This window comes from Marmota monax, unplaced genomic scaffold (genome assembly GCF_021218885.2).
Source record: "Marmota monax isolate L192 unplaced genomic scaffold, Marmota_monax_Labrador192_F-V1.1 WCK01_AAM20220418_F8-fsc00059, whole genome shotgun sequence".
Lineage (NCBI taxonomy): Eukaryota > Metazoa > Chordata > Mammalia > Rodentia > Sciuridae > Marmota > Marmota monax.
Window position 1 is genome coordinate 6,498,526 of NW_026693595.1, and position 25,448 is coordinate 6,523,973.

Consider the following 25,448-nt stretch of genomic DNA (forward strand, 5'->3'; position numbering starts at 1 on the left):
TGTGCAGCTGTGAAGGTCCGCAATGCCTCTGTGAGCTAGAGTCTGTCAGACTCAGGAATAGGATTTCCAGGGTTCTGGGCCATTCGGCTCAGTGCTTTTCTTAAGCATTTATAGAAATGGCTGCTTATGTGTGCGTGCATGCGTGCTGCTCTTTAATTCTCCATAAGGCAAGTCGGCTCAGCTGTTTTCAGGAGAACCTTTTACACAGTCCAGAGAGGAAAATGAAGGCAAATGTTCATCCCATTTTAAGTGCTACAGTCTTTTAAACTAGTGATATGCTGAATGCTAGTGTGTCTTATTTATGTGTTTTTTTTTTTTGGGGGGGGGGGGGGGGGGGAATCTGATATCCTAGCACATGGTTGGATAAAATCCTCAGCCTCTGTAAATGTTACCAGAAGCAGGACTATTAAGAGACTTGTAGAGGAGGTTTCCTTCATTTGGAAGTTTCAGATAACAGCTTCAAGTTAAATCCACTTCTGGGTGGGGAAAAAAGAACTTCCTGATTTTCTTTTCTTCTGGTAGTTAAATCCAGAAGGTGGACAGAGATAGCATTTAAAATGTCTGCATTCTGTGAAGGTTTAAGAGCTAGAATCCCAGCCACACCCCCTTGCTCAGTACTGCTCGACACTCCCTTGAGAATCCCTGTGCTTGCTCACTTCCTTATAGAGCCTCCTACAGCTGCTGCTTCCATAGTAGACCAGCAACTTTAGAAGTTAAAGTTTTTCAACAAATTTTCAATCTTTTCGGTGTAGCTCCCTGCACAGTGTCCTGAGAGGAAGGAGAGTTGTGGTTAGCTGAATTGGGTTGTGACTTGTCCTTCTATTTCGTAGTTGTAAGACCCTAAGCAAATTACTTTAACTCGGAGTTTGCAAACTAGAGGTTTGTTGCTGAATTTGCTTGTGGATTTGTTTGGCCTGGCCAATACAGAGTGTATAAAAATTTAATTAGTTACCAATGTCTAAAAATCAGGATTTCAGCACAAATCTAGAAATCTGGCTTCGGTGGAAAATTTTAAAAATCTGGCAAGATGGGACCTGAATTTCTGTCTAGCAACAATCAGTTTGAACTAATCATTTATTTGTGGGCCAGTGCCTCTTATTTTAATTGTTAACATGATCTCTGCTGGCATTTTTTTTTTTTTTACAACCTCTATTTTGAGCCTCCATTTCTTAATCCACAAGATAGGGATACTATTCTAAACTCACAGGTTCTTGTGCAAAGTTAACATATATAAAGTGCCCAGATGTAGCTAGGGTGTAGCTCAATGGTAGAGCACTTGCCTAGTATGCAGAAGGCCATGGATTTGATCCCCCAACACTGCAAAATTAAACACATAAAGCACTTAAGAGTCCACATCCTTGAATAGTGGTAAATCCTACAGTTTGTGTGTAATATAAAAGGTGTCCTCAAAGTCAGGGAACACAGGATAAACTTTTTTTTCCCTCTCAGTACTGGGAATTGAACCCAGGGATGCTTTTTACCACTGAGCTACATCCCAAGCCATTTTTATTTTTTAATTTTGAGACAGGATTTCAATAAATTGCCAAAGCTGGCCTCAATTCTGTGTTCCTCTGCCTCAGCCTCCAGAGTTGCTGGGTTTACGGGTGTGCTCCATCACTCCTGGCATGTGTTAGTTTACATTTTCAAGTAATATGTTCAATTTTATTTCCCTTACCTTCTGGACCAGATATATCTGTTCAGTTGATAAACCTAAAGTTTGAACAATGGATCAGCAAATACACTCTGTCCTGTTCTCAGACTTTTTAGACATGGGTAGCAGACCAAAATGAATCAGACCATACTGCTGTTATTTGAAAATGTAACATTAAGTGTGTCTTAAGTCTCCTGACTTTGTGGATCCAGATCCGCTGCACAGGGCATATATGTATATTTTGGGGTGGGGTGGGGGTGTATCCTTTGGAGAAGGAAACAACTACATCTTATTCCAGATCTGAAGTCATCAGAACAGGCTGATATAGAGTCACACTGGGTTGATATACAATCAACAGAAACCTTAGACCTTGTTTTCATGCCTAAGAGTATTTTATGTTATTCTCTTTGGAGGGGAAGTCAGCTGTCCTCAATAGGTGACAGTAGGTTGAGCTGATGATACTGGTAACTGGAGTCTGAAAAATCCATCCCAAATACCAACCATCGCGGCCCAATTTAGAGGAAAAAAAACCGACAGCTTTTATTAATAAAACAAAAGGAAACTTCTGTAAAATAAGGAGTGGTGAGAGCTGCAGCAAACCCGAGGGGCTGCCTGAGCTGCTCCTTATCCTGTTGGACTGTTTTCTTGGGGTATTTAGACTTCCTGGTAGAAGGGATCTGCATAGCCCCCACAGCAGAAGTCGTTCTCCAATAGAAGAAATAGGTTTTTCAGCTCCTCTAGGAATGTCCATTACTGGTCCTCTCTAACTCAGGTAAAAAGTTTGCTTACACAGGTGCCAGATTTTTCTGTGCCTCTTGAACTCTTCTTCCAAGCTTTGGAGTCACCTATTTGGTCAAGGGGAGTCTAGGACCATCAGAGGTGTGAGTGGGATCCATTTCCTTTCCCCAAGGGGCAAGGCTTCAGGGACAGGCTCTTGCTCTGACCCCAGGCCCTGACTAAGGGACCTTGGCTGCCCATGAAGCCACACCTGCCTGGTCCTTACCACTTTCTCTTTTCTTCCTGAGTGGAACAGAGACCCTGTACCCTGATCCTTAAAGAGGAATTCTCTCTGCCCTATTCTTTCCAGAGGACTACCCAGACTGATTGGTAGAGTGGCATTTCATAACAACTAAGCCTAAGGGGGGCTTGCACAGGTAAATGTTTCTCTACCCTTTTCCCATTCTCTCTCCCCTAATGAGACTAGACTTTTTAATAAACGATTGCCCACACCTCTGCCATGATATTTTAATACCACAGTCACATTATAGAGCTGTTTATGGACTGTGACCTTTTAGAAAGCCACAAACTATTGTGAAAACTTAAGTTTTTTTTTTTTAAACCCTCCAAAGCACTAATTTTTGCCCCCTTGGGGACAATGTCACATACCCCCCCCCGCCCCAACACTCCCCAACAGAATGAAAACACACTTGTAAGTATCCTGTTAGGGAGAAATAACGATCTGCATTGGAGAATGGAGCTAAGGGGTGTATGTAGATGGCCTCTGCAGACAGAAGGTTTCTAAGCATGCAGGGTTCCTATGGGTTTGCTTCTGTGTTGGACCAAAGGTGAAGACTTCCATGAATCCAGAGAAGGATGGCCCCACAGCTCTCCAGCCCACAGCCAAAGTCACCCCATAAGGATGGGGAGGGTAGGCATTGCTCTTATTCCTAGTAGTGAAAGGGGTAAAGGACCAGTTGCAATCCTTCCCTCATTTCTCACTTGTCCCCCATCATCCTCCATCTGCCCTCGCAATGACAAGGTGGAGATGGCTCAGAGGAAGTCACTCTAAGGTTGGCAGGATTACTGTTTCACAACAGAAAACACAAGTGGAGTAAAATTACAGAGTACACACATCATTTCTGTGATTTTCCTCTCAAATCTTCTGTGGGTGGTGAGAAGAGATGGGAGGAGTGTAAGTGGGGCCCTGGGAGGGAGAGGGAGGTGTTACAGTAAACAGTGCTGTTTTGATGGTCAACACCCCATTCCCTTCAGACATAAAGATGTGACCTGGGGGAAATGAATTCTGGATTCTGAACATAAGGATCAGATTTATATTCCTGTCTCAACTGTTGACGTTTATCCCAAGAACTAGTCATTCTGCAAATGTCTGTGGGAAATTCCCAGATTGAATTTCCCAGGGAGAAACATCATGTGACATATTGGGAAAGTGGCTGACAATGGTCTTCCCTAATAAGTTCATTGAGAAGAGAAGTGGGCGGATGATTCCCAGTACTCACTTTCAGGAGCCCCTAAAAAAGCACGCTATGATCTAATTGGAAGCCTATCAGTTTGATTATTCAGTGCCTTATGATCCTTAGCATTCTTGATTTTTGTTTTTAATAAATGGCTTTGTTGAGTTCCTTAGTCTTGACTTCCAAATCTGATACTCACTCCCCCCCTTCTCTCCCTCTGGCTGTTCTAAGCCTTGGGGAATCGCTTGCAGTCTGCAAAGCCTTCCCTGTTAACAACCTCCCCCACATACGACCCACCCACCTTTTCCTAATGTTTCTCCAGCAAGCCCAGCGCCCACTGAACTGCGTAAATTAGTGCCTAGTAATTGGTACAAAGGCACTTTCTGTTTCTATGCAACACACACAAAAAGGAGGGGCAAAAGGAAGAAGGAGGAGAAGAAGAAAAAGAAGGAGAAAAAAAAAACCCAGATGGTTGAAAAGGGAAAGAAGTAAAATCCTCTGTCAGTGGTCTTGGAGGAATCCTGGCTTTCCCTCCATCCCACTTTTTGTTGGAAGTTAGTCATAGGCCTAGGCCCGGCCCAGAGCACTGGGTGGCAACAGTTGTTAGTATTGAAAGAATAGAACTCAAAAGGTTGGAAGTGACCTTGAGAGGTCATCTCATCCATCATTTTGTCTGTTAAAAAAAAAAGCATGTGCCACCATCTCAGAGACATGGGGATTGTTCTGTTTAAATATTTTGGGGGACTTGGAAGGCTTTGGAAGTACTCTGTGAGGGCTCAAAAGCATCTCTCTGCCTTAACTAGCACGTGACTCTGGACCTATTGGTAATTTTCCAGAGCCACCTTTTTTGGGCACCATAAGGTTACCAGGTACCCAGAAGGGTTTTTCAGCAGAAAATGCTAAAACCTCTACTTCAAGCTTAGTTCTGTGGATGTTTAGAGCTTTCTTCATTTTGAATTCCTTCTCGGGCTCTCCTGAGGATTTCAATCTGTGGTTAACATTTTTTTTTTTTTTTAAACCTGGGTTTAAAGAGCTGATTCAAGGAATTAACCAAGTAAAAGGGCAGAGGTGGAGTCAGCCAGTGGCCTCTGCCCTTCTATTGTAGAGCTGCTGTCCCGGAACAGCCCAAGGCATAGCAGTGGGAAGGGTCTGCTCCCTTCCTGGAATCCTGAAACTTTAATACCTTTGTGGTGCTTTAAGGCCAAAAGTAAACATTTGTCTTGTTGGGGCATCAAGCAGTCCCCTTAGCAAATACAGGACTACTGTTAATATTCATTAGAACGAGATCCCCCATGAAGGGAGTGAGAGAATCCTTTTTTTTTTTTGTAGGGTCTCCATTTCCATTTGTCCTTAATGCCTGTGTTTATGGGCTTCCCTTTTATCTCAGTTTATCATGAGCTACACTAGGTTGTGGAATCCTGAGATAAGAACTGAGAATCCAGACCTGAAATGTGATGGTTCCAGAGCTGCAAGAACCAGTTAGTTGACCATCTAATGCCAGGGCTGATAGATCTTCGAATTTTCATTTATGTATGTATTTGTACCCTGGATTGAACCCAGGGACATTTAATCACTGAGCCACATCCCCAGCACTTTTATTTTTTATTTTGAGATAAATTCGTGCTAAGTTGCTTAGGGCCTTGCTAAATTGCTGAGACTGGCTTTGAACTTGGGATCCTCCTGCCTCGGCCTCCAGAGCCACTGGGATTACGGGCATGGGCCACCATACCCAGCCTATTTATTTATTTTTTGCAGTACAAGGGATCAAACCCAAGTCCTAGCACATGGTAGGCCAGTGCTGCACCACTGAGCTATACTCTAGCCCCTGAATTTAATTTTTTAGTAAAATGAGGATGTTCACAAATTTGAAAAGAAGAATTAGAATTCATCCCTGACTGACCAGATTGAGTCTTTTGAAAAAGTAAGGACATTTTTCAATAATTTAAAATTAAAAGACCGGATCTTAAACCATACAAAAAATAATGACAAGGGGCTGGGATTGTGGCTCAGTGGTAGAGCGCCTGCCTAGCACACACGGGCCCTGGGTTCGATCCTCAGTACCACATAAAAATAAATGAATGGAATAAAGGTATTGTGTCCAACTACAACTAAAAAAATAATAAATATTAGAAAAAAAATAATGACAAGGTTTTGAAATTCAGGTAGTGGTGTTTTGTTAAGTTTGAACTTCTTTCTGGAGCTAAGCCTTCATCCTGGTAGAAGTGCAAGCTTGTGGGAGGGCCTGACTTGAACCAAAATGGAGTCTTTTTTTTTTTTTGGTGGTACTAGGGAGTGAACCCAGGGGTACTCGACCACTGAACTACATCCCCAGCCCTTTTTATTTTTCATTTTGAGACAGAGTCTTGCTAAATTGCCCAGGCTAGCCTGGAATTTGATCCTCCTTGCCTCTCAGCCTCCCCGAGTATCTGGGATTATAGGCATGTGCCACCCACCAAGCCCAGCTAAAGATTCTTAGAATTTTTGTTTAGAATGCTAGAAGAATCTATCAGGATTTCATTCCTTTAAATAATATTGAGTGATTGTTATGCAAAACACTATGCTGAATGCTGATAGCAGGCACTGTAAATTTTGTCAATAATAGCAATAAAAATAACATCAAATATGTATCATATGCTAGGTTCCAAGCTGAATGATTTCACAGCAATCCTGAGATTAAAAAGGTGCTGTTATTTATTAGGTACTTATTTAATAGGAGGAATCAGACTAGTTAACCTGACCTAAGGTTACAGTGGAGTTTTCCTAGTATGTTTCTAGGTGCTTGGAGTTGTAAATGAATAGCTATTGACTTGGATCCCTTGGTTTCTTTTTTCTTTTGGGCGGGTGGGATACTGGAGATTGAACCTCCTGTCTCAGCCTCCCAAGCTGCTGGGATTACAGGCCAGTACCATTTGCCCGGTTTGGGTTTCTGGTGGTGGGAAGAGACTGTTTCACTCTTGGATTTGGTTCCCCCAAAGCCATCCATCCTCAGCTGTCTACTCCTGCTCTAACTCTGGTTTTTATCTCATTCATGAACCTTGGTTAGGAGTTTTGGCAGACATCTTGGACTTTGATCACACCTACCTTGTATTTGCCATAGTTATCCACAGGCTGTTTCCCTTCGATTGAAAAAGAACTCAGTTTTACATCCAATAGTATATTAGTCAGGATTCTTTGGTTGCATGCAATAGAATCCAAACTTGGACCGGCTTAGTAAAAAATAGAACTTTATTGGTTCGAGTTGCAGACACAACTGGGGTCACTCCGTTTCAGGTTTTCTGGATACAGATGCTCGGTGTCTACTCTCTGTGACTCAGCCTTGCTGTCTTTTGCTCTGGCTTCATTCATGGGCAGGCTGTCTCTAAATGGTGTTAAGATGGCTGCCCACAATGCCAGACTCACATCCTGCCAGTTCAGCAAGCCCCATGGAAAGGACATTTCCCATTCCCAGTGATTCCAGCAAAAGTCCCTGGCCTTTAAGCTGCATAGCTAAACTCAAATTGTATGCCCATCCCTGAGATCAATTCCTGTGGCATGACTGGGGCTCATCCAACCTCTTGGGTCTGGAAGAGTGTTATGGTCACCCCTAGGAATTACATGAACTCTTGAGTAGGAAGGGAGTAGGAACTTCAGAGTGCACTATTTATTACCCAAAAAGGAATAAATGCAAGACAGGCAAAACTAACACCTAGGCCCTCTACTAGTTCAGTTAGACCCACAAGCAGATGTTCAAAAGAACAGTTTGACTAAATGAGAGACAAAACAGTATGACAACATCTTTTTCTCTCGTCTCTGGAGTTCAACTTAAAAGGCCAGTAATGAATGGACAACAGGGTTTTTACAGAAAACAGATTATTTTGACATGTTTGTACAGGTACATACTTACAGGCCTTTCTGAGTGGATGATGTAGAAGCTGGATCTAATATAACAGCATGCTCTTAGAGAAAAAAAAGAAAAAGAAAAAAAGAGTAAGCAAAAAAGAATTAACAGCATTATCTTCAGATAATAGTGTGATCTTCAGAGCCAGTTACTTGATCCTAACTCAAGACTGTCCATTTAGCTCAGAGAAATGAATCATGTTTACAGGAACATTTATTACCCTATGTGCTAATAAAGCACTAGTCTGTGCAAAGATGAACTGTTTATATAGCGGTTTCCATTCAGATCCAGAAGTCTATTCAGTATGCACAATGCTACGCAAAAACATCCTAAGAAACCCTAAGAGAGAAAAAGAGCTCAAAAATAACAAAAACCAAAACAAAACCAAACAAAAAAAGCACACATAAAATGCCAGGACTTCCATAATTCTACTGTAGCTTTATATCATTATCAATTTTTTTGGCACTGGCAATTGAACTCAGGGATACTGAGCTACCGAGCCACATCCCCAGCCCTATTTTGTATTTAGAGACAGGGTCTCCTTTCGTTGCTTAGTGCCTCGCTTTTTTGCCGAGGCTGCCTTTGAACTTAGAGATCCTCCTGACTCAGCTGAGCAGCTGGGATTACACTGTGTTGCCCCATTATCATTTTAATGGAAATAAGACAAATGACAACCAAACATCTGGCTTTCCCTATTTCATGTTGCAAACCCTACCCATGACTAGCCACAAAATGCTTCTGGAGGGAGCAGGACCCTACTCATCAGGGCTTCCCAGCAGGATAGAGAATGGGCTGTCTCCCTCACCCAGGCATTTATTCTCAACTCCCAAATTTCAAAACACAACTCAGGAACTCCTGCCCATGGAGGATTCCACTGAGATCTCAGGACAGTTGGACACCTCATTCTCTTTGGGTGAAAGTTTACAAAATCAGGATTCTTGCTCTGATTTGGGGTCCTTTGCCTTTCTTTCTCCTGAGGGTGCTCTATTATTCTTCTGGCAACAGGCCATCCATGTGGCATGCTGTCCTTTGCTCTTGGTGGTCTTCACTGGGTACCGTGAGGCAGCCCTCTTCTAGTGGTGTTCTTCCCAATGAGTTTCTGGGCTTAGGAACACAGTCCTCCCCACTCTAATTTGGGGAAGGGTAGAAATATTCAAGGCATGCCCTCAGACACATCCCTTTGAGCCGCGCCACGTGTATGTGGGGACTTCCTTAAGGGGGGCTTATGCAAGCTCCATAAGCTCTAGCTTATGGAAGCTAGGCAATAGTGGTACTTTTGGGGACTTCCCATGCCTGTTAAGAGGAGAGTTAAGGGTTCTGGGTACTGTTTAGAAACATCTGTATTTATACAGATGCCCTCTGTTTGCTGGAATGACAACCTAATAAACATAAACTGGGAATATAGTTAAGTCAGAATGCTTTTAATATACATAGCTATCAAACATCCTAGTTTAGCAACAAATAGTGCGCTGTGGAATATGGGTTGTGTCCTCTTCTGATGGCATGGCTATCTGGGAGCCATGAGATGAGAGTCACAGAACAGACATCAAGATATAGGTCTTGCTGGGTTGAGTCAAGAATCTCCTGTCTGCCATCTTTCATTTGAGACCCACCAGAACTGCACAAACTTTCTCATAAATCCGTTGAGGTTCAAGTCATGCCAGAAATATGCAGATAGGCTTGCTTCCTAGACACCAAAGAGCTGGAACAGGAAGTACAGTACAGGGACAGACACACACCCACTTCCCATTTCAGAACCTACAGCGGGGCATCACCTGCTTTCCATAGAGGAACACTGGAACCAGGAAGTAAAATCTCACTTCCAAGCTCTATAGTAATTTGACTGAATCAGCAAATGAAACAAAAGGAATGCAAACCACAAGGATTCAGTGAAGGGTCAGGAGCGAATGGTAGTAGGATGGGATGGCAATGGGGTGGGATTATTCTTTCAAAGTCTATCCAGTATTTGTATTCATCTAGAACATCTACAGTTACAGCAATATTTCTGACAAAAGAAGCTTTTTTGGGGCAAGGAGGGTAATCAGGGATTAAACCCAGGGGTACTTAATTAACCACTGAGCCACATCCCCAGCGCCCCACCTCCCTTTTTGTATTTATTTATAGAGTCAGGGTCTCGCTAAATTGCAAGGCTGGCTTTGAACTCAAGCTCCTCCTGCCTCAGCCTCCTGAGCTGCTGGGCTTATTGATTTTTGAGTTCAGTGTTAACAATTGAAATTATTTCTGCAATAAAGGTGTGGCCTGTACACCTCTTCTATCATGTGTTAGAGGTTCTACCCACTAAGGTATTGGAGCATGCAGTAAAAGCAATCATTCTCCTTTTGTATCTGCCATTCTTTCTTGCCTCCCAGGGGGGAGGGAGGCCAGGTGGTACATCAGTGGGGTGGTTGAGTGCTGGGTCCAAGTCTGGGTGGGATGTGTGCACCAGCCTGGTTCTTGAGGAATGCTTTCCTGGACTCTGATCTTTACAGTCTTTCTCTTCACAGTCTTTCTCCTCACACATCTTCCTAGCCAGGGTGGTTCTTTGTTGGGCAATTCCTGCCATGACTGTTGGTGTGATTCCACCTCTGAAGCTTCCTGTCTGTTCTTGTGAGGGCCATTTCCTTCACACACATGGAAAGAGGAGGAGAAGAGGGGAGTGTGGGAGGAGTGAGAAAGCAGATGTATGTACAGAAAGTTTTTAACTTTCTAACAATTTGTTTGAGAAGGAAACAGATTGACTCTTCCTTTCTTGGGTTTTGGACACCTGGAGTGTCCCAATAATTTCTCAATGTAAAGTAAATCATACCCTCACCCCTACCCCCACCCCCACAGAATATATTCTTTTATTTATTATTATTATTATTATATTATTTTTTTTTCAGTACTAGGGATTGCACCCAAGGGCACTCAACCCCTGAACTTCATCCGCAGCCCTTTTTCATTTTGTCCTGAGAGAGGGTATGTCTAAATTATCTGGGCTTGCTTCTCAAACTTGGGATCCTCCTGCCTCAGCCTTCTGAGTTGCTGGAATTACAGACATATACCACCACTCCCAATGATACTTTTTAAAAACATTAAAATAAATTTTTTATAAAAGAAAACTTTTCCTTATAATCAAAAAAATCTGTACTCACTGTTTTAAAAATCAGGAATATAGGGGAAGATAACAGAAAGTAGAAGTTGTTCTTTATTTCCTTCACACATAAGTAACCACCATTCATGTTTTGTGTCTCTTCTCCCAGGATTTTTTTCTTTCTATAGATACTCATACATGCATGCAGTAGATGACAAACTTTTTTTTTTTTTTTTTTTGGTACTGGGGATTGAATCCAGAGGTGCTTTACCATTGAGCTACATTTCCCTCCCTTTTTTATTTTTTATTTTGAGACAGGGTCTTGCTAAGTTGCTTAGGGCCTTGTTAAATTGCTGAGGCTGGCTTTGAACTTGCAATCCTCTTGCCTTCAGCCTCCCGAGTCACTGGAATTACATGTGTGCTCCACCACACTCAGCTGACCTTCTCGATTAGCAGTGAATAGCTAACATATTTCCATTTCATTATATATCAGTCTGGTATTTAATTTCTATTTTTTTTAACAAGGCCATACTATTCTACTGTATGTTCTCCAATGATGTATTAAAATAGCTCTTTTCTGTTGGACAATTGTTCCCAACTTATAGTTTTTTTTTAAATTAATTAATTTATTTTAATTAGGTGTATATGACAGCAGAATGCATTTTGATTCATTGTACATAATTGCAGCACAACTTTACATTTCTATGGTTGTACATGATGTAGCGTCACACCATATATGTAGTCTCATATTTACCTAAGGTAATGATGTCCATCTCTTTCCACCATCTTTCCTTTTCCCATGTACCCAACTTATATTTGTATCCTACTGGTATACCTCTATATTTTCATGTCCCTCTCTAATTATTACCAAAAATAATTCCCCCAAAATATTGCCAGATGGCTCTGGATCAATCATGAGTCTTGCCAGTGTGGTACTGGGCCTATTTCCTCAAGCCTCCCCCAATGGTAGGTAAGAACAGACTTTTTGACATTTTCATCAGCCTCACATATATTTCGTTGGTGTCTTAATTGGCATGTTTTGATTATGTATGAGATTTAATATAGCTTTATATATTTATTTCTTGGTCATTAGTATTTCTTATCTTATAAATTGCTTATTTGCATTCTTACCCACTTTTATAAAATTGGACTACTCATTTTGATTTGTAAGTGTTCTTTTTTTTGCATAGATATATGCAAATATACATATATTGTGCCACATAGAAGTTTAGCATTTTTATGTATTCAAAACTGTCCTTCTAATAGAATTTTAGTTTTATGTTTAGAAAGTCTCTCTTCATTCCAGGATTCTTTAAATGTTTACCTATATTTTTTTTACCTTTATGGTTTTATTTTATTCTATTATTATTATTATTTTTTGCATTTGCATGAATATAAACCACTTGGAATTCATTTAAGTGAGAAGCATAAGGTAGGGATCCTGATTTAGTTTCTGTTTAACCTTATGTCTCCATCATTTACGGAATTAAACATTTTTTTGCTTCACTGATTTGAAATACTCCATTTACCATATGCTAAATCCCTATAGATTCTTAGGTTTATTTTCAGGCTCTGCTCTGTTCTACCAATTTGTCTTTTCCTATGCTGGTTTCTCACTATCTTAATTATTACAACTTTAATAATGCATTTTAATAACTACTATTGCAAGTGCTCACTTATTATTTATTCTTTTAAGAATTTTCTTGGCAAGTTAGGTATGTTTATTCTTCCAAATAAGCTTCAGAAATAATTTTGTCAAATTCAAGAAAAAGAAATTCTTATGGTGTGTGGTTAATTTCATAGATGAATTTGTACAGAATTGCTGTATTCACACCATTGAGTCTAACATGGGAAACATTCCATTTATTCATTTTCTTTCACATCAAGATTGTATGGCTTTCTTCTTGATGGTCCTGAACTTTTATTGTTAGGCTTATTCAGAGTACTAATGCTTAGCAGGGTTTTTTTTTAACTGGGGGATTGAACCCAGAGGCACTTTAACTGCTGAGCTACATCCCCAGCCCTTTTTATTTTTTATTTTGAGACAAGGTCTCTTAAGTGGCCCAGGAACTTGGAATCCTCCTGCCTCATCTTCCTGAGTGGTAGGGTTTACAAGGCACTTACCACCACGCCCAGCTGTGCTTAATTTGTATGCAGTTCTTCAGGAATTTGTCTTGTATTTTCCAAATAAGGAAGTTATAACAACTGCAAATAATTCTTACTTAATAAACTTCCTTCTTCCCACCATTTACTTCTTATCTTGCTATCTAATTTCACTCACTAGCATTTCCTAACAACATTTGATTATAATGACAGGAGTATGTGCACCTTCATTCTTTGGGCTTGATTTAGTAAGAATGCTAACTTTATTTCACTATTGACCTTGCTACAGGAAGGGTTCAGATCTGCATTTTTTTTAATCCTGTTAAGGAATTATTCTTCAGTTTTCTAAGATTTTTTATTAGGGACAAACATTGAATGTTTGGGAATTATATCAACATGATTTTCTAAAGTCAAATTATCCTTTTACCATGGAATCCTAGTTGCTTTTTTGCTGTCAAAAAAACAAAAACAAAAACAAAAAAAACCACTATTTAGGGCTGGGGTTGTAGCTCAGTGGTAGAGTGCTTGTCTTGCATGCATGGGGCACTGGGTTCCATCCTCAGTACCACATAGATAATAAAATAAAGGTATTGTGCCTATCTACAACTTAACAAAAAGTCTTAAAACAACAACAACAACATCAACACTATTTAGGGCCAGGGGTGGTGTGTAGCTCAGTAATAGAGGGCAAGAAGCCCTGTGTTCAGTCCCCAGCACCACACACACACACACACACAAACAACAACAAACACCACAACAACTTTTTCCTCAAGATTTTGCCCATCTGTAGGAAGTTATGGTTCTTTATTGATATTCTGAGAGTTGTATTCTGAACAGGAGACCTAATTCCCTTAGTTGTTTTTTTTTTTTTTTTTTAACCAGATTGGTTTACTTTTGCTAGGAACAATGAGAGATTTTTTATTTTTATTTTTTTAAGGTTCTGCCTTGATTACAGTTTTTATCCCCTTCCTGGGACTCTGATAAGGGAAAGTGAGAAGAACCAGGTAGGAAGGAGACACAGTATTGAATGCACAGGCCTCCCTGACCCCAGGCTAGGACCTTAGTGGCAGCTTGGCTGAACTTTGGGGACCCTGCAAAGACTTGGGTGTATCCAGTGAACAAGCCATGCATTTACCAAGCACCCTGTCCTCTTTCTTCTACATGGAGGACTCAACCCCATTTATTTCAGGACTTTCTAAAGAAGAATGAGCTGCACTGGACATTACCAGCTAATTACTGGTAGAGAGGAAACTTTCTCTCAAAGAAATGAACTCTCCTTGTGCTAACTAGGCTTCTCTCCTAACCCTTGGTAGGCCCAGGAGAATTCTGGGGCCCCATCTGTGTCTGCAAAGTCTTTTACACATTTCGTGCAGTGCTCAGTAGCTTTTTTGATTAAGTTTATTTTATACTCTGAGTCTGTCAAGGAGAGGTGCTTAGCTTGTTGCTGAAAGGGGCAGGGACTGGTGTATAAATAATGAGAACTCAGAGAGACTCGTGTTATTAACAGCTCTGCTCCAGTAAGGCAGAGTTTATTGTGTCATTGCCTCTGGGTGTGTTTTCCTGTGAAGGCCAGAAATAAAACACTGGTACAAGTCTTTTTTTTTCTCCTAGGAGGATGGTAACTTTCATTAATACTAAAGAGAGGTTTAAAGAATCTCTCTTTGATAATTGTTTGTTATATGATGTGTTTGGTGTGAAGAAGGTTGACCATTTTCCTTTGGACCTTACCATTGAGCCAAAAGAAAGTGAGGGCCTGACTTGGTTTCCCCCCCAGGTTGTGTGATGAAGGGCAAGTTACAATCCTGAAGACCTCTCTTTTCCTCCTCTTGGGTCCCATTCAGCTTTCAGTCCTCTCTACATATGATTTCCTCATGCCTATATGTTCTTTGGTGCAGACCACGTATCTTTTTTTGTGTGTGCAATGATGGAGATTGAACCCAAGGCCTCACGCATGCTCTGCCTTGAGCCACATCCCCATCCCCAAACCACATATCATTCTTGGTGATACTTTACTGTGTGTCTGACATTTACTAATGTGCTAGAATGTATCCCATAATGAGTTATATGCAACCCTCCACTGGGATAAAGGATTGGAAATTGTAGGTCTTCAAGCAGAGTCCAGTCTGCATACACACTGCTGGCTGGTGCCATGTTTTATAAAGAGTTGAATTTGCACACCTCTTAGTGGGGAAAGCACTCTTCAGGAGACCATGGATTTCATTGCAACCTGTGATTGAACGCAATTGGTGCTGGACTCATTTTATTATGTGCCTTGATCCTGAAGATATTTGAATTTACAAACTCTACTACTATATAAGTGTCATGGTTCAGATCTGGATTGTCCCTTAAAAACTCATGTGCGGAAGACTTGGTCACCAACATGGCAATATTCAGAGTTGGGGATTTTGATAAGTGACTGGAGCATGAGGGCTCTGACCTCATCAGTGGATTAATCCATTGATAGCTAAATGGACTACTGAGAGGTGGTAGAAACTGTAGGCTGGGAGGGCATGAAGGAGGAAGTAGGTCATTGGGGCATGCCCTGAGGGACTATATCCTGTCCCTGGCATGGTATATGTTTCTCTCTCTCTCTCTCTCTCAGCTGCCATGAGTTGATCAACTTTCCTATGCCATGATGTTTCCTGCCTCAGAACCAGCCAACCATGGTCTGAAAACATGAGCCAAAATAAACCTTCCCTCCATTAAATTGTTTATGTCAGATATTTTGGTCACAGTGATGAAAAGCTGACTAACACATCAGGTAGAGTTCCAAATCTTCTGATCGAGATCAGTGACCAGACAGCTTTCTGAGAAGGGTCAGATAGTAAATATTTTCAGCTCTTCAGGCCATACAGTTTCTGTCACAACTGCTCAACACTGCTGTGGTTGAGAGAACAGCCACAGATAATAGTTGAACTAGTTGTGTGTGAGCTTTTTTTCAGTAAAACTTTATGTAAGGGCATGAAATTTTAATTTCATATAACTTTCTCCTGCCATAAAATATTCTTCTTTTGGGCTGGGATTGTGGCTCAGTGGTAGAGCACTCACCTAGCATGGGTGAGGCGCTGGGTTTGATCCTCAGCGCCACATAAAGTTAAATAAATAAAGATATCGTGTTCATCTACAACCAAAAAATATTTTTTTAAAAAATTGATTCTTTTTTTTTTTGGTACTAGGGATTGAACTCAAAGGCACTTCACCACTGGGCCACATCCCCAGCCCTATTTTGTATTTTATTTAGAGAAGGGGTCTCACTGAGTTGCTTAGTGCCTCACCATTGCTGAGGCTGGCTTTGAACTCATGATCCTCTGCCTCAGCCTCCTGAGCTGCTGGGATTATAGGTGTGTGCCACCGCTTCGGCTCTTCTTTTGATTTTTTCCAACCATTTGGTCTCAGCTCATGGCAGGCCACATTTGGCCAGTGAGTTGAATTTGCTAACCCCCAGTTTTGATCACTGACCAAAGACTCCTAGTACTTTTCCAAAGGGTTCCAAAAGAACTAAAGTGATCTGAGGATTTTTGCACTAGCAACTCACTTCCAAGCAGATCTTTGTTACATGCTTAGAAACTGTTTAAGTTATACAAGTTCTGTAATGCTAACACAGGCTGCTGTGGGATCTTGATTTCCACGAGACTCTTTGGGTGTCCCTCTCTTCTCTCTGGAACACTTCAGAGACGGGGATGCTAGGTCAATGACAGCATCTACATTAGAAGATACAAATGTGGCTCAGTGGTTGAGCACTTGCGGAGCATGCGTGAGGCCACTCGGTTCAATCCCGCACCACATAATAAATAAATAAATAAATAAATAAATAAATAAATGGCATTGTGTCTATCTACAGCTATAAAAAAGTGAATCCGTTGGAATGGGCCTAATTACACTTAAATACTATGTCAGTTGTCAGCGTAAGAACTTACGTATGGGTACAGGTCCCCTTTACCCACAGTGGATTCATGACAATTTCCACCTCGTGTCATTTCTATGAAACTTTCTTCCTAACACAAGAGCACCTTGTTTCTTTTCAATTCCAGCCCACGACCTAGTAGCTTCTTGGTCCATTCTCCTCAAGGTGGATAGACTCCCTCAAGTAAATAACCCCTTCCTCTCATGACTCAGTGGAAAGACACAAGAACATGTGCCAATGAGTAAGCCAAGCCACATGACCACACCTCCAAGAAACCCACCCCTGTCCGGCTTTATCTAGAGAGCAGTGAGAATATACTGAGTTTTGCTTCCTGTCCTTTCTCTCAGGCTTTGTTTTGTTTTGTTGTCTCTGTTCTTTTGCAACTTATTACTCTATGAATTCTGCCTCCTTTTTAAATTTTTTTAACTTTAGATGTTGATGGACCTTTATTTTTATTCATTTATATGTGGTGCTGAGTATGGAACCCAGTGCCTCACACATGCTAGGCAAGCGCCCTGCCACTGAGCCCCAGCCCCAGCCCCTCTGTCTACTTTTTATATATTTAATGTAGCATGTATTAGAAGAACATTTCCCCATAGACACTTCTTTGGGGTCAAAAAGGACTTTGCTGCAATCTAACTCTAGAATAGCCCAGAGGTCTTCTCAAGTAACCTAGTAACTTTCTGAGCAGGTTTTTTGTTTTGTTTTGTTTTGTTGTGTTGTGGTGCTGGGGATTGAACCCTGGGCCTTGTACATGGGAGGTAAGCACTCTACCAACTGTGCTATATCCCCAGCCCGCTGAGCAGATTTTGATCAATGAGTGACCTAGAGGATGTACAGATTAAATCACAAACAAACAGCCCTCTGCATTCATGGATTCTGCATGAGCAAATTCAATAAAATACAAGTAAAAAAATATCCAGAAAAGAAACTGAGGATATGGCTCTGTGGTATTATGCAAGAGGCCCTGGGTTTGATCTCTAGTACTGCAAAATAAAACACACTCAGGAAAATAAAGACCTTTTTTTCATGTCATTATTCCCCTAAGCAATGCAGTGTACCAATTATTTTAAGCAGCAATTTACATTGTATTAGGCATATTAAGTAATGTGGAGATCTTTTAAAATATATAAGATATGCAAGTATATTATGCCAATTAATATAAGGGAATTGAGCATCCTTGGATTTTGGTATCCATGTGGTAGGGAGTTCTGGAACCAATCACTCGTGGATACCAAAAGATGATTACATGTAAGTTTGAGCATTTAGTAAGTGTTGGGCAGAATGAGTAGGACAAAAATCATACATGAGATTGTCTTTGCCTCAAGGTCAACCTTATTGTGTATAACAATCTGCATTTTACTTTTTGCTTAAATGATGGCCAAAGTGGGAAAAAAAAATGCTTTGAATCAACACAAAAGTAATATTTCCAAAAGTTGCAAAAGTATAGTCTTCCACTCTGTGTCTTTGTTGAATTTTTTGGTGAGGACCTTTTTGTGATTTCTTTTCCGCCCCCTACAGGAGTGTTTTCATGCATCATTACCCGCAGGCTCATCCACTGGGCAGCACCTAGCATCCACTGGTTTGCTGCCGCAGCTCTTCAGCCCAGAGCTCAGTGAGGATTCATACCAGACCCGTATGTAGAGAATCAGCTGTGACCGATGTGTTTTCCCACACTGCTTTTCCCACAAGAACTGGGTTTCTCACACAGAGGTTGAACAGGGTGTCAGATCATTGCTGTGCTCAGAGATTATCACAAAGTTGACAAGTTGGTTGCTGTTGATTTTGTTGTTATCATTATTTGTACATCTCATCAGCATGGGTTAGGAGAAGCTACTGTGGGGAGATAATTTTTAGGTGACTCAGATGCACCGTGCTGGACAGCTCCCAGCCTCTGCAATTTCTCTCTGGCTTCCAGGAAGGCTGGCATAGGAGTGAGAAAACATTCACTCCTCACACCTACCAAAGGCGTGTCTGGAGGGTTCTGTGGAAACCAGGAGCCTGTGTGTCCTGTGTCTATGAAGCAGTTGCTTTGGCTGTGCTTGGAAAGGTGTGAAGAGTAGGCAGACAGCTCCAAAGCAGGGCGATGACAACCATTTACATGATGAGCAAGTTAGGCTGTCATCTAAAAGAGCTTATTCTGGACGTTTGCCTCTATGTGTCCTTCCTGGATGTGGTCACAGGCATCCGCCCCCCTTGCCTTGATAGGGGCTGGGGTATTCGCTGGTCTGAGCATTTCTTTTTTTTTTTTTTTTTTTTTTTTTTTTAATTTTTTATTGTGGGTTGTTCAAAACATTACAAATTTCTTGACATATCATATTCCACACTTTGATTCTAGTGGGTTATGAACTCCCACCTTCACCCCATACACAGATTGCAGATTCACATCAGTTACACATCCATTGATTTACAAATTGCCATACTAGTGTCTGTTGTGCTCCACTGCCTTTCCCATCATCCACCCTCCCCCCTCCCCGCCTCTCCCCTCCCCTCCCCTCCTCTCTCTCTACCCCCTCCACTGTATAACCCTGAGGGTCTCCTTCCATTACCGTGCAATTTACCTTCTCTCTCCCTTTCCCTCCCACCTCTCATCCCTGTTAAATGTTAATCTTCTTCTCCTGTTCTTCGTCCCTACTCTGTTCTTAGTTACTTTCCTTATATCAAAGAAGACATTTGGCATTTGTTTTTTAGGGATTGGCTAGCTTCACTTAGCATAATCTGCTCTAATGCCATCCATTTCCCTGTAAATTCTATGATTTTGTCATTTTTTAATGCAGAGTAATACTCCATTGTGTATAAATGCCACATTTTTTTTATCCATTCGTCTATTGAAGGGCATCTAGGTTGGTTCCACAGTCTTGCTATTGTGAACTGTGCTGCTATGAACATCGATGTAGCAGTGTCCCTGTAGCATGCTCTTTTTAGGTCTTTAGGGAATAGACCAAGAAGGGGAATAGCTGGGTCAAATGGTGGCTCCATTCCCAGCTTTCCAAGAACTCTCCATACTGCTTTCCAAATTGGCTGCACCAATCTGCAGTCCCACCAGCAATGTACAAGTGTACCCTTTTCCCCACATCCTCGCCAGCACTTGTTGTTGTTTGACTTCCTAATGGCTGCCAATCTTACTGGAGTGAGATGGTATCTTAGGGTGGTTTTGATTTGCATTTCTCTGACAGCTAGAGATGTTGAGCATTTTTTCATGTACTTGTTGATTGACTGTATGTCCTCCTCTGTGAAGTGTCTGTTCAGGTCCTTGGCCCATTTGTTGATTGGGTTGTTTGTTCTCTTATTGTCTAGTTTTTTGAGTTCTTTGTATACTCTGGATATTAGGGCTCTATCTGAAGTGTGAGGAGTAAAGATTTGTTCCCAGGATGTAGGCTCCCTATTTACCTCTCTTATTGTTTCTTTTGCTGAGAAAAAACTTCTTAGTTTGAGTAAGTCCCATTTGTTGATTCTAGTTATTAACTTTTGTGCTATGGGTGTCCTATTGAGGAATTTGGAGCCCGACCCCACTGACTGTAGATCGTAGCCAACTTTTTCTTCTATCAGACGGCGCGTCTCTGATTTGATATCAAGTTCCTTGATCCATTTTGAATTCACTTTTGTGCATGGCGAGAGAAAGGGATTCAGTTTCATTTTGTTGCATATGGATTTCCAGTTTTCCCAGCACCATTTGTTGAAGATGCTATCCTTCCTCCATTGCATGCTTTTAGCCCCTTTATCAAATATAAGATAGTTGTAGTTTTGTGGATTGGTTTCTGTGTCCTCTATTCTGTACCATTGGTCCACACGCCTGTTTTGGTACCAGTACCATGCTGTTTTTGTTACTATTGCTCTGTAGTATAGTTTGAAGTCTGGTATCGCTATACCGCCTGATTCACACTTCTTGCTTAGCATTGTTTTTGCTATTCTGGGTCTTTTATTTTTCCATATGAATTTCATGATTGCTTTCTCTATTTCTACAAGAAATGCCATTGGGATTTTGATTGGCATTGCATTAAACCTATAGAGAACTTTTGGTAATATCGCCATTTTGATGATGTTAGTTCTGCCTATCCATGAACAGGGTATATTTTTCCATCTTCTAAGATCTTCTTCTATTTCTCTCTTTAGGGTTCTGTAGTTTTCATTGTATAAGTCTTTCACCTCTTTTGTTAGGTTGATTCCCAAGTATTTTATTTTTTTTGAAGATATTTTGAATGGAGTGGTTGTCCTCATTTCCATTTCAGAGGATTTGTCGCTGATATACAGGAATGCCTTTGATTTATGCGTGTTGATTTTAAATCCTGCCACTTTGCTGAATTCATTTATTAGCTCTAATAGTTTCTTTGTAGAGCCTTTTGGGTCTGCTAGATATAGAATCATATCATCTGCAAATAGTGATAATTTAATTTCTTCTTTTCCTATTTTTATGCCTTTAATTTCTTTCGTCTGTCTAATTGCTCTGGCCAGTGTTTCGAGAACTATGTTGAAGAGAAGTGGAGAGAGAGGGCATCCCTGTCTTGTTCCAGATTTTAGAGGGAATGCCTTCAGTTTTTCTCCATTCAGAATAATGCTAGCCTGAGGCTTAGCATAGATTGCTTTTACAATATTGAGGTATGTTCCTGTTATCCCTAGTTTTTCTAGAGTTTTGAACATAAAGGGATGCTGTACTTTGTCAAATGCTTTTTCCGCATCTATCGAGATGATCATATGGTTCTTATTTTTAAGTCTATTGATGTGGTGAATAACATTTATTGATTTCCGTATATTGAACCAGCCTTGCATCCCAGGGATGAATCCTACTTGATCATGGTGTACAATTTTTTTGATATGTTTTTGTATCCGATTCGCCAGAATTTTATTGAGGATTTTTGCATCTAGGTTCATTAGAGATATTGGTCTGTAGTTTTCTTTCTTTGAAGTGTCTTTGTCTGGTTTAGGTATCAGGGTGATGTTGGCCTCATAGAATGAATTTGGAAGTTCTCCCTCCTTTTCTATTTCCTGAAGTAGCTTGAAAAGTATTGGTATTAGTTCTTCTTTAAAGGTTTTGTAAAATTCTGCTGTATACCCATCGGGACCTGGGCTTTTCTTAGTTGGTAGTCTTTTGATGGTTTCTTCTATCTCCTCAATTGATATTGGTCTGTTTAGGTTTTCTATATCCTCCTGACTCAATCTGGGCAGATCATATGACTTAAGAAATTTATCTATGCCTTCACTATCTTCTAATTTATTGGAGTATAAGGATTCAAAATAGTTTTTGATTATCTTCTGTATTTCTGAAGTGTCTGTTGTGATATTGCCTTTTTCATCCCGTATGCTAGTAATTTGAGTTCTCTCTCTTCTTCTCTTCACTAGCATCGCTAAGGGTCTGTCGATTTTGTTTATTTTTTCAAAGAACCAACTTTTAGTTTTGTCAATTTTTTCAATTGTTTCTTTTGTTTCGATTTCATTAATTTCAGCTCTGATTTTAATTATTTCTTGCCTTCTACTTCTTTTGCTGTTGTTTTGCTCTTCTTTTTCAAGGATTTTGAGATGAAGTATGAGATCATTTATTTGTTGGTTTTTTCTTTTTTTAAGGAATGAACTCCAAGCAATGAATTTTCCTCTTAGAACTGCTTTTAATGTGTCCCATAGATTCCGATATGTTGTGTCTGTGTTTTCATTTATCTCTAAGAATTTTTTAATTTCCTCCTTGATGTCTTCTATAACCCATTGATCATTCAGTAACCTATTGTTCATTCTCCAATTGATGTATGCTTTTTCCTTCCTTCTTTTATCGTTGATTTTCAGTTTCATTCCATTATGATCAGATAAGATGCATGGTAATATCTCTACTCCTTTATATTGTCTAAGAGTTGCCCTGTGACATAATATATGATCTATTTTTGAGAAGGATCCATGTGCTGCTGAGAAAAAAGTGTAACTGCTTGATGTTGGGTGGTATACTCTATATATGTCAATTAGGTCTAGGTTATTAATAGTGTTATTGAGTTCTATAGTTTCCTTATTCAACTTTTGTTTGGAAGATCTGTCCAGTGGCGAGAGAGGTGTGTTGAAGTCTCCCATGATTATGGTGTGGTGGTCTATTAGACTCTTGAACTTGAGAAGAGTTTGTTTGACGAACATAGCTGCACCATTGTTTGGGGCATAAATATTTATGATTGTTATGTCTTGTTGGTGTATGGTTCCCTTAAGCAGTATGTAGTGTCCCTCTTTATCTCTTTTGATTAACTTTGGCTTGAAATCTATTTTATTTGATATGAGTATGGACACGCCTGCTTGTTTCCGAAGTCCATATGAGTGATATGATTTTTCCCAACCTTTCACCTTCAGCCTATGTATGTCTTTTCCTATCAAATGCGTCTCCTGTAGGCAGCATATTGTTGGGTCTTGTTTTGTGATCCATTCTACTAGCCTGTGTCTCTTAATTGGTGAGTTTAAGCCATTAACATTTAGGGTTATTATTGAGATATGGGTTGTTCTTCCAGCCATATTTGTTTATTTCTGTTACTAAACATTGTTTGTTTTCCTCTTTGATTGTTTCCCCCCCCCCCTTTACTGTCCTACCTCCCACTGTTGGTTTTCATTGTTATTTTCCATTTCCTCTTCCTGTAATACTTTGGCTAGGATGTTTTGAAGAGATGGTTTTCTAGCTGCGAATTCTTTAAACTTTTGTTTATCGTGGAAGGTTTTAATTTCATTCTCCATCCTGAAGCTTAATTTCGCTGGATACACAATTCTTGGTTGGAACCCATTATCTTTCAGTGTTTGAAATATGTTATTCCAGGATCTTCTAGCTTTCAGAGTCTGTGTTGAAAGATCAGCTGTTATCCTGATTGGCTTGCCCCTAAATGTAATCTGCTTCCTTTCTCTTGTAGCTTTTAAAATTCTCTCCTTATTCTGTATGTTGGGCATCTTCATTATAATGTGTCTAGGTGTGGATCTCTTATGATTTTGCACATTCGGCGTCCTGTAGGCTTCTAGGATTTGGGATTCTGTCTCATTCTTCAAGTCTGGGAAGTTTTCTTGTATTATTTCATGGAATAGACTGCTCATTCCTTTGGTTTGGAGCTCTGTACCTTCCTGTATCCCAATGACTCTTAAGTTTGGTCTCTTAATGTTATCCCATATTTCTTGGATGTTCTGCTCATGGTTTCTTAACAGTCTTGCTGAGCTGTCTATGTTCTTTTCCAGTTGAAATACTTTGTCTTCATTGTCTGATGTTCTATCTTCTAAGTGTTCTACTCTGTTGGTAGTATTCTCCATTGAGTTTTTAAGTTGGTTTATTGCTTCCTGCATTTCTAGGATTTCTGATTGCTTGTTTTTTATAACCTCTATCTCCCTGTATAGTTGATCCTTTGCTTCCTGGATTTGTTTGCGTAATTCGTTGTCGAAGTGATCTTTCATTGTCTGATTTTGCTGTTTAATGTCTTCCTTGATACTCCAGATCATCTGAAGCATGTATATCCTGAATTCTTTATCTGACATTCCATCTGCTGCAGCTGTTACCTCTTCTAAAGTTGCGTTGACCTGCATTGCTTGTGGTCCTTTCTTTCCTTGTCTTTTCATACTGCTTGCGTATCTTTCCTGCAGGTGCGGGCGGCGGCTCTGCTCTCTCCTTATTCCAATTGGGGTGTCGTGGCTACCACGCCGGAGGGTCACTGGGCCTGTTCTGGGAGCTGGTGGCGGCTCTGTTCTGCCCCTACTCCAATTGGGGTGACGTGTCTGTCGTACCAGCAGGCCACTGGGCCTGTCCTGCTGGTTGGTCGCAGATCTGCCCACCTTTCGGGCACGAGTGGAGGCTCTGCTTTGCCCCTACTCCAATTGGGGTGTCGTGACTACCCCGCCTGCAGGATGCTGGGTCTGTTCCTGGCAAGGGAGGCGACTCTGCTCTGTCACTACTCCAATTAGGGTGGTATTTGTACCCCGCCGGCAGGCTCCTGGGCCTGATCCGCAGGTCTGTTGTAGGTCTGCCTACCTTGAAGGCGCGGGCGGCGGATCTGCCCTGCCCCTCCTACCACGCCTGCGGACCCCTGGGCCTGATCTGCAGGTTGATCACTGGTCTGCTCACCCTGCGGGCACGGGTGGCGGTTCCGCTCCACCCCCACTCCAATTGGGGTCACGTGACCACCACACCGGCAGGGCCTGATCCGGGCGTGGGATAAGGATCTGCTCTGCCCCTACTCAAGTTGGGGTGACGTGTGTACCACACTGGCAGGCCACTGGGCCTGACCCGCCAGGCTGTCACAGGTCTGTTTACCTTGCAAGCGCGAAGGGCGGCTCTGCCCTGCCCCTCCTACCACGCCCATGTACTACTGGGTCGTGGGTCTGCCCACCTGGCGGGTGTGGGTGGCGGCTCCGCTCCGCCCCCTCTCCAATTGGGGTCACGCGGTCACCACGCTGGCGAGCCGCTGGGCCTGCTCCGGGGGCTGGCGGCGGCCCGGCTCCTTCCCTCTGGCTCGAGGACAAATTGAGGAGACTCGGGTGACTGAGCCTCACCCCCCTTACCAGGAGACCAACTGCTTATGTCACCGCTGGTATTGATGAAGATCTCTCCTCCACCGCTTTCTGCTGACATCAGATCTCTGCCATGTTGGTATCCTATGCGAATGGCAGCATTTCGTTCCCCTTGCCAGGCAACCCAAGCAATGGGTGAGTCCTGACCT

At 41.4% G+C, this 25,448-nt stretch overlaps 1 protein-coding gene across 2 annotated transcripts in view; it reads left to right on the top strand.

The window, feature by feature from the left end:
* Klf9 (KLF transcription factor 9) overlaps positions 1-25,448 on the top strand; it is a 35,712-nt gene that overhangs the window by 3,044 nt on the left and 7,220 nt on the right. Inside the window, exon 2 of one of the 2 annotated variants that reach the window (XM_058584025.1) lies at positions 18,322-18,436. The exons of the other annotated variant lie outside the window; for it this stretch is intronic. Coding sequence (XP_058440008.1) covers positions 18,322-18,419 — 98 coding nt within the window. The 3' untranslated portion in view covers positions 18,420-18,436. The remainder of the gene's footprint in view (positions 1-18,321; positions 18,437-25,448) is intronic. 2 annotated transcript variants of the gene reach the window in all.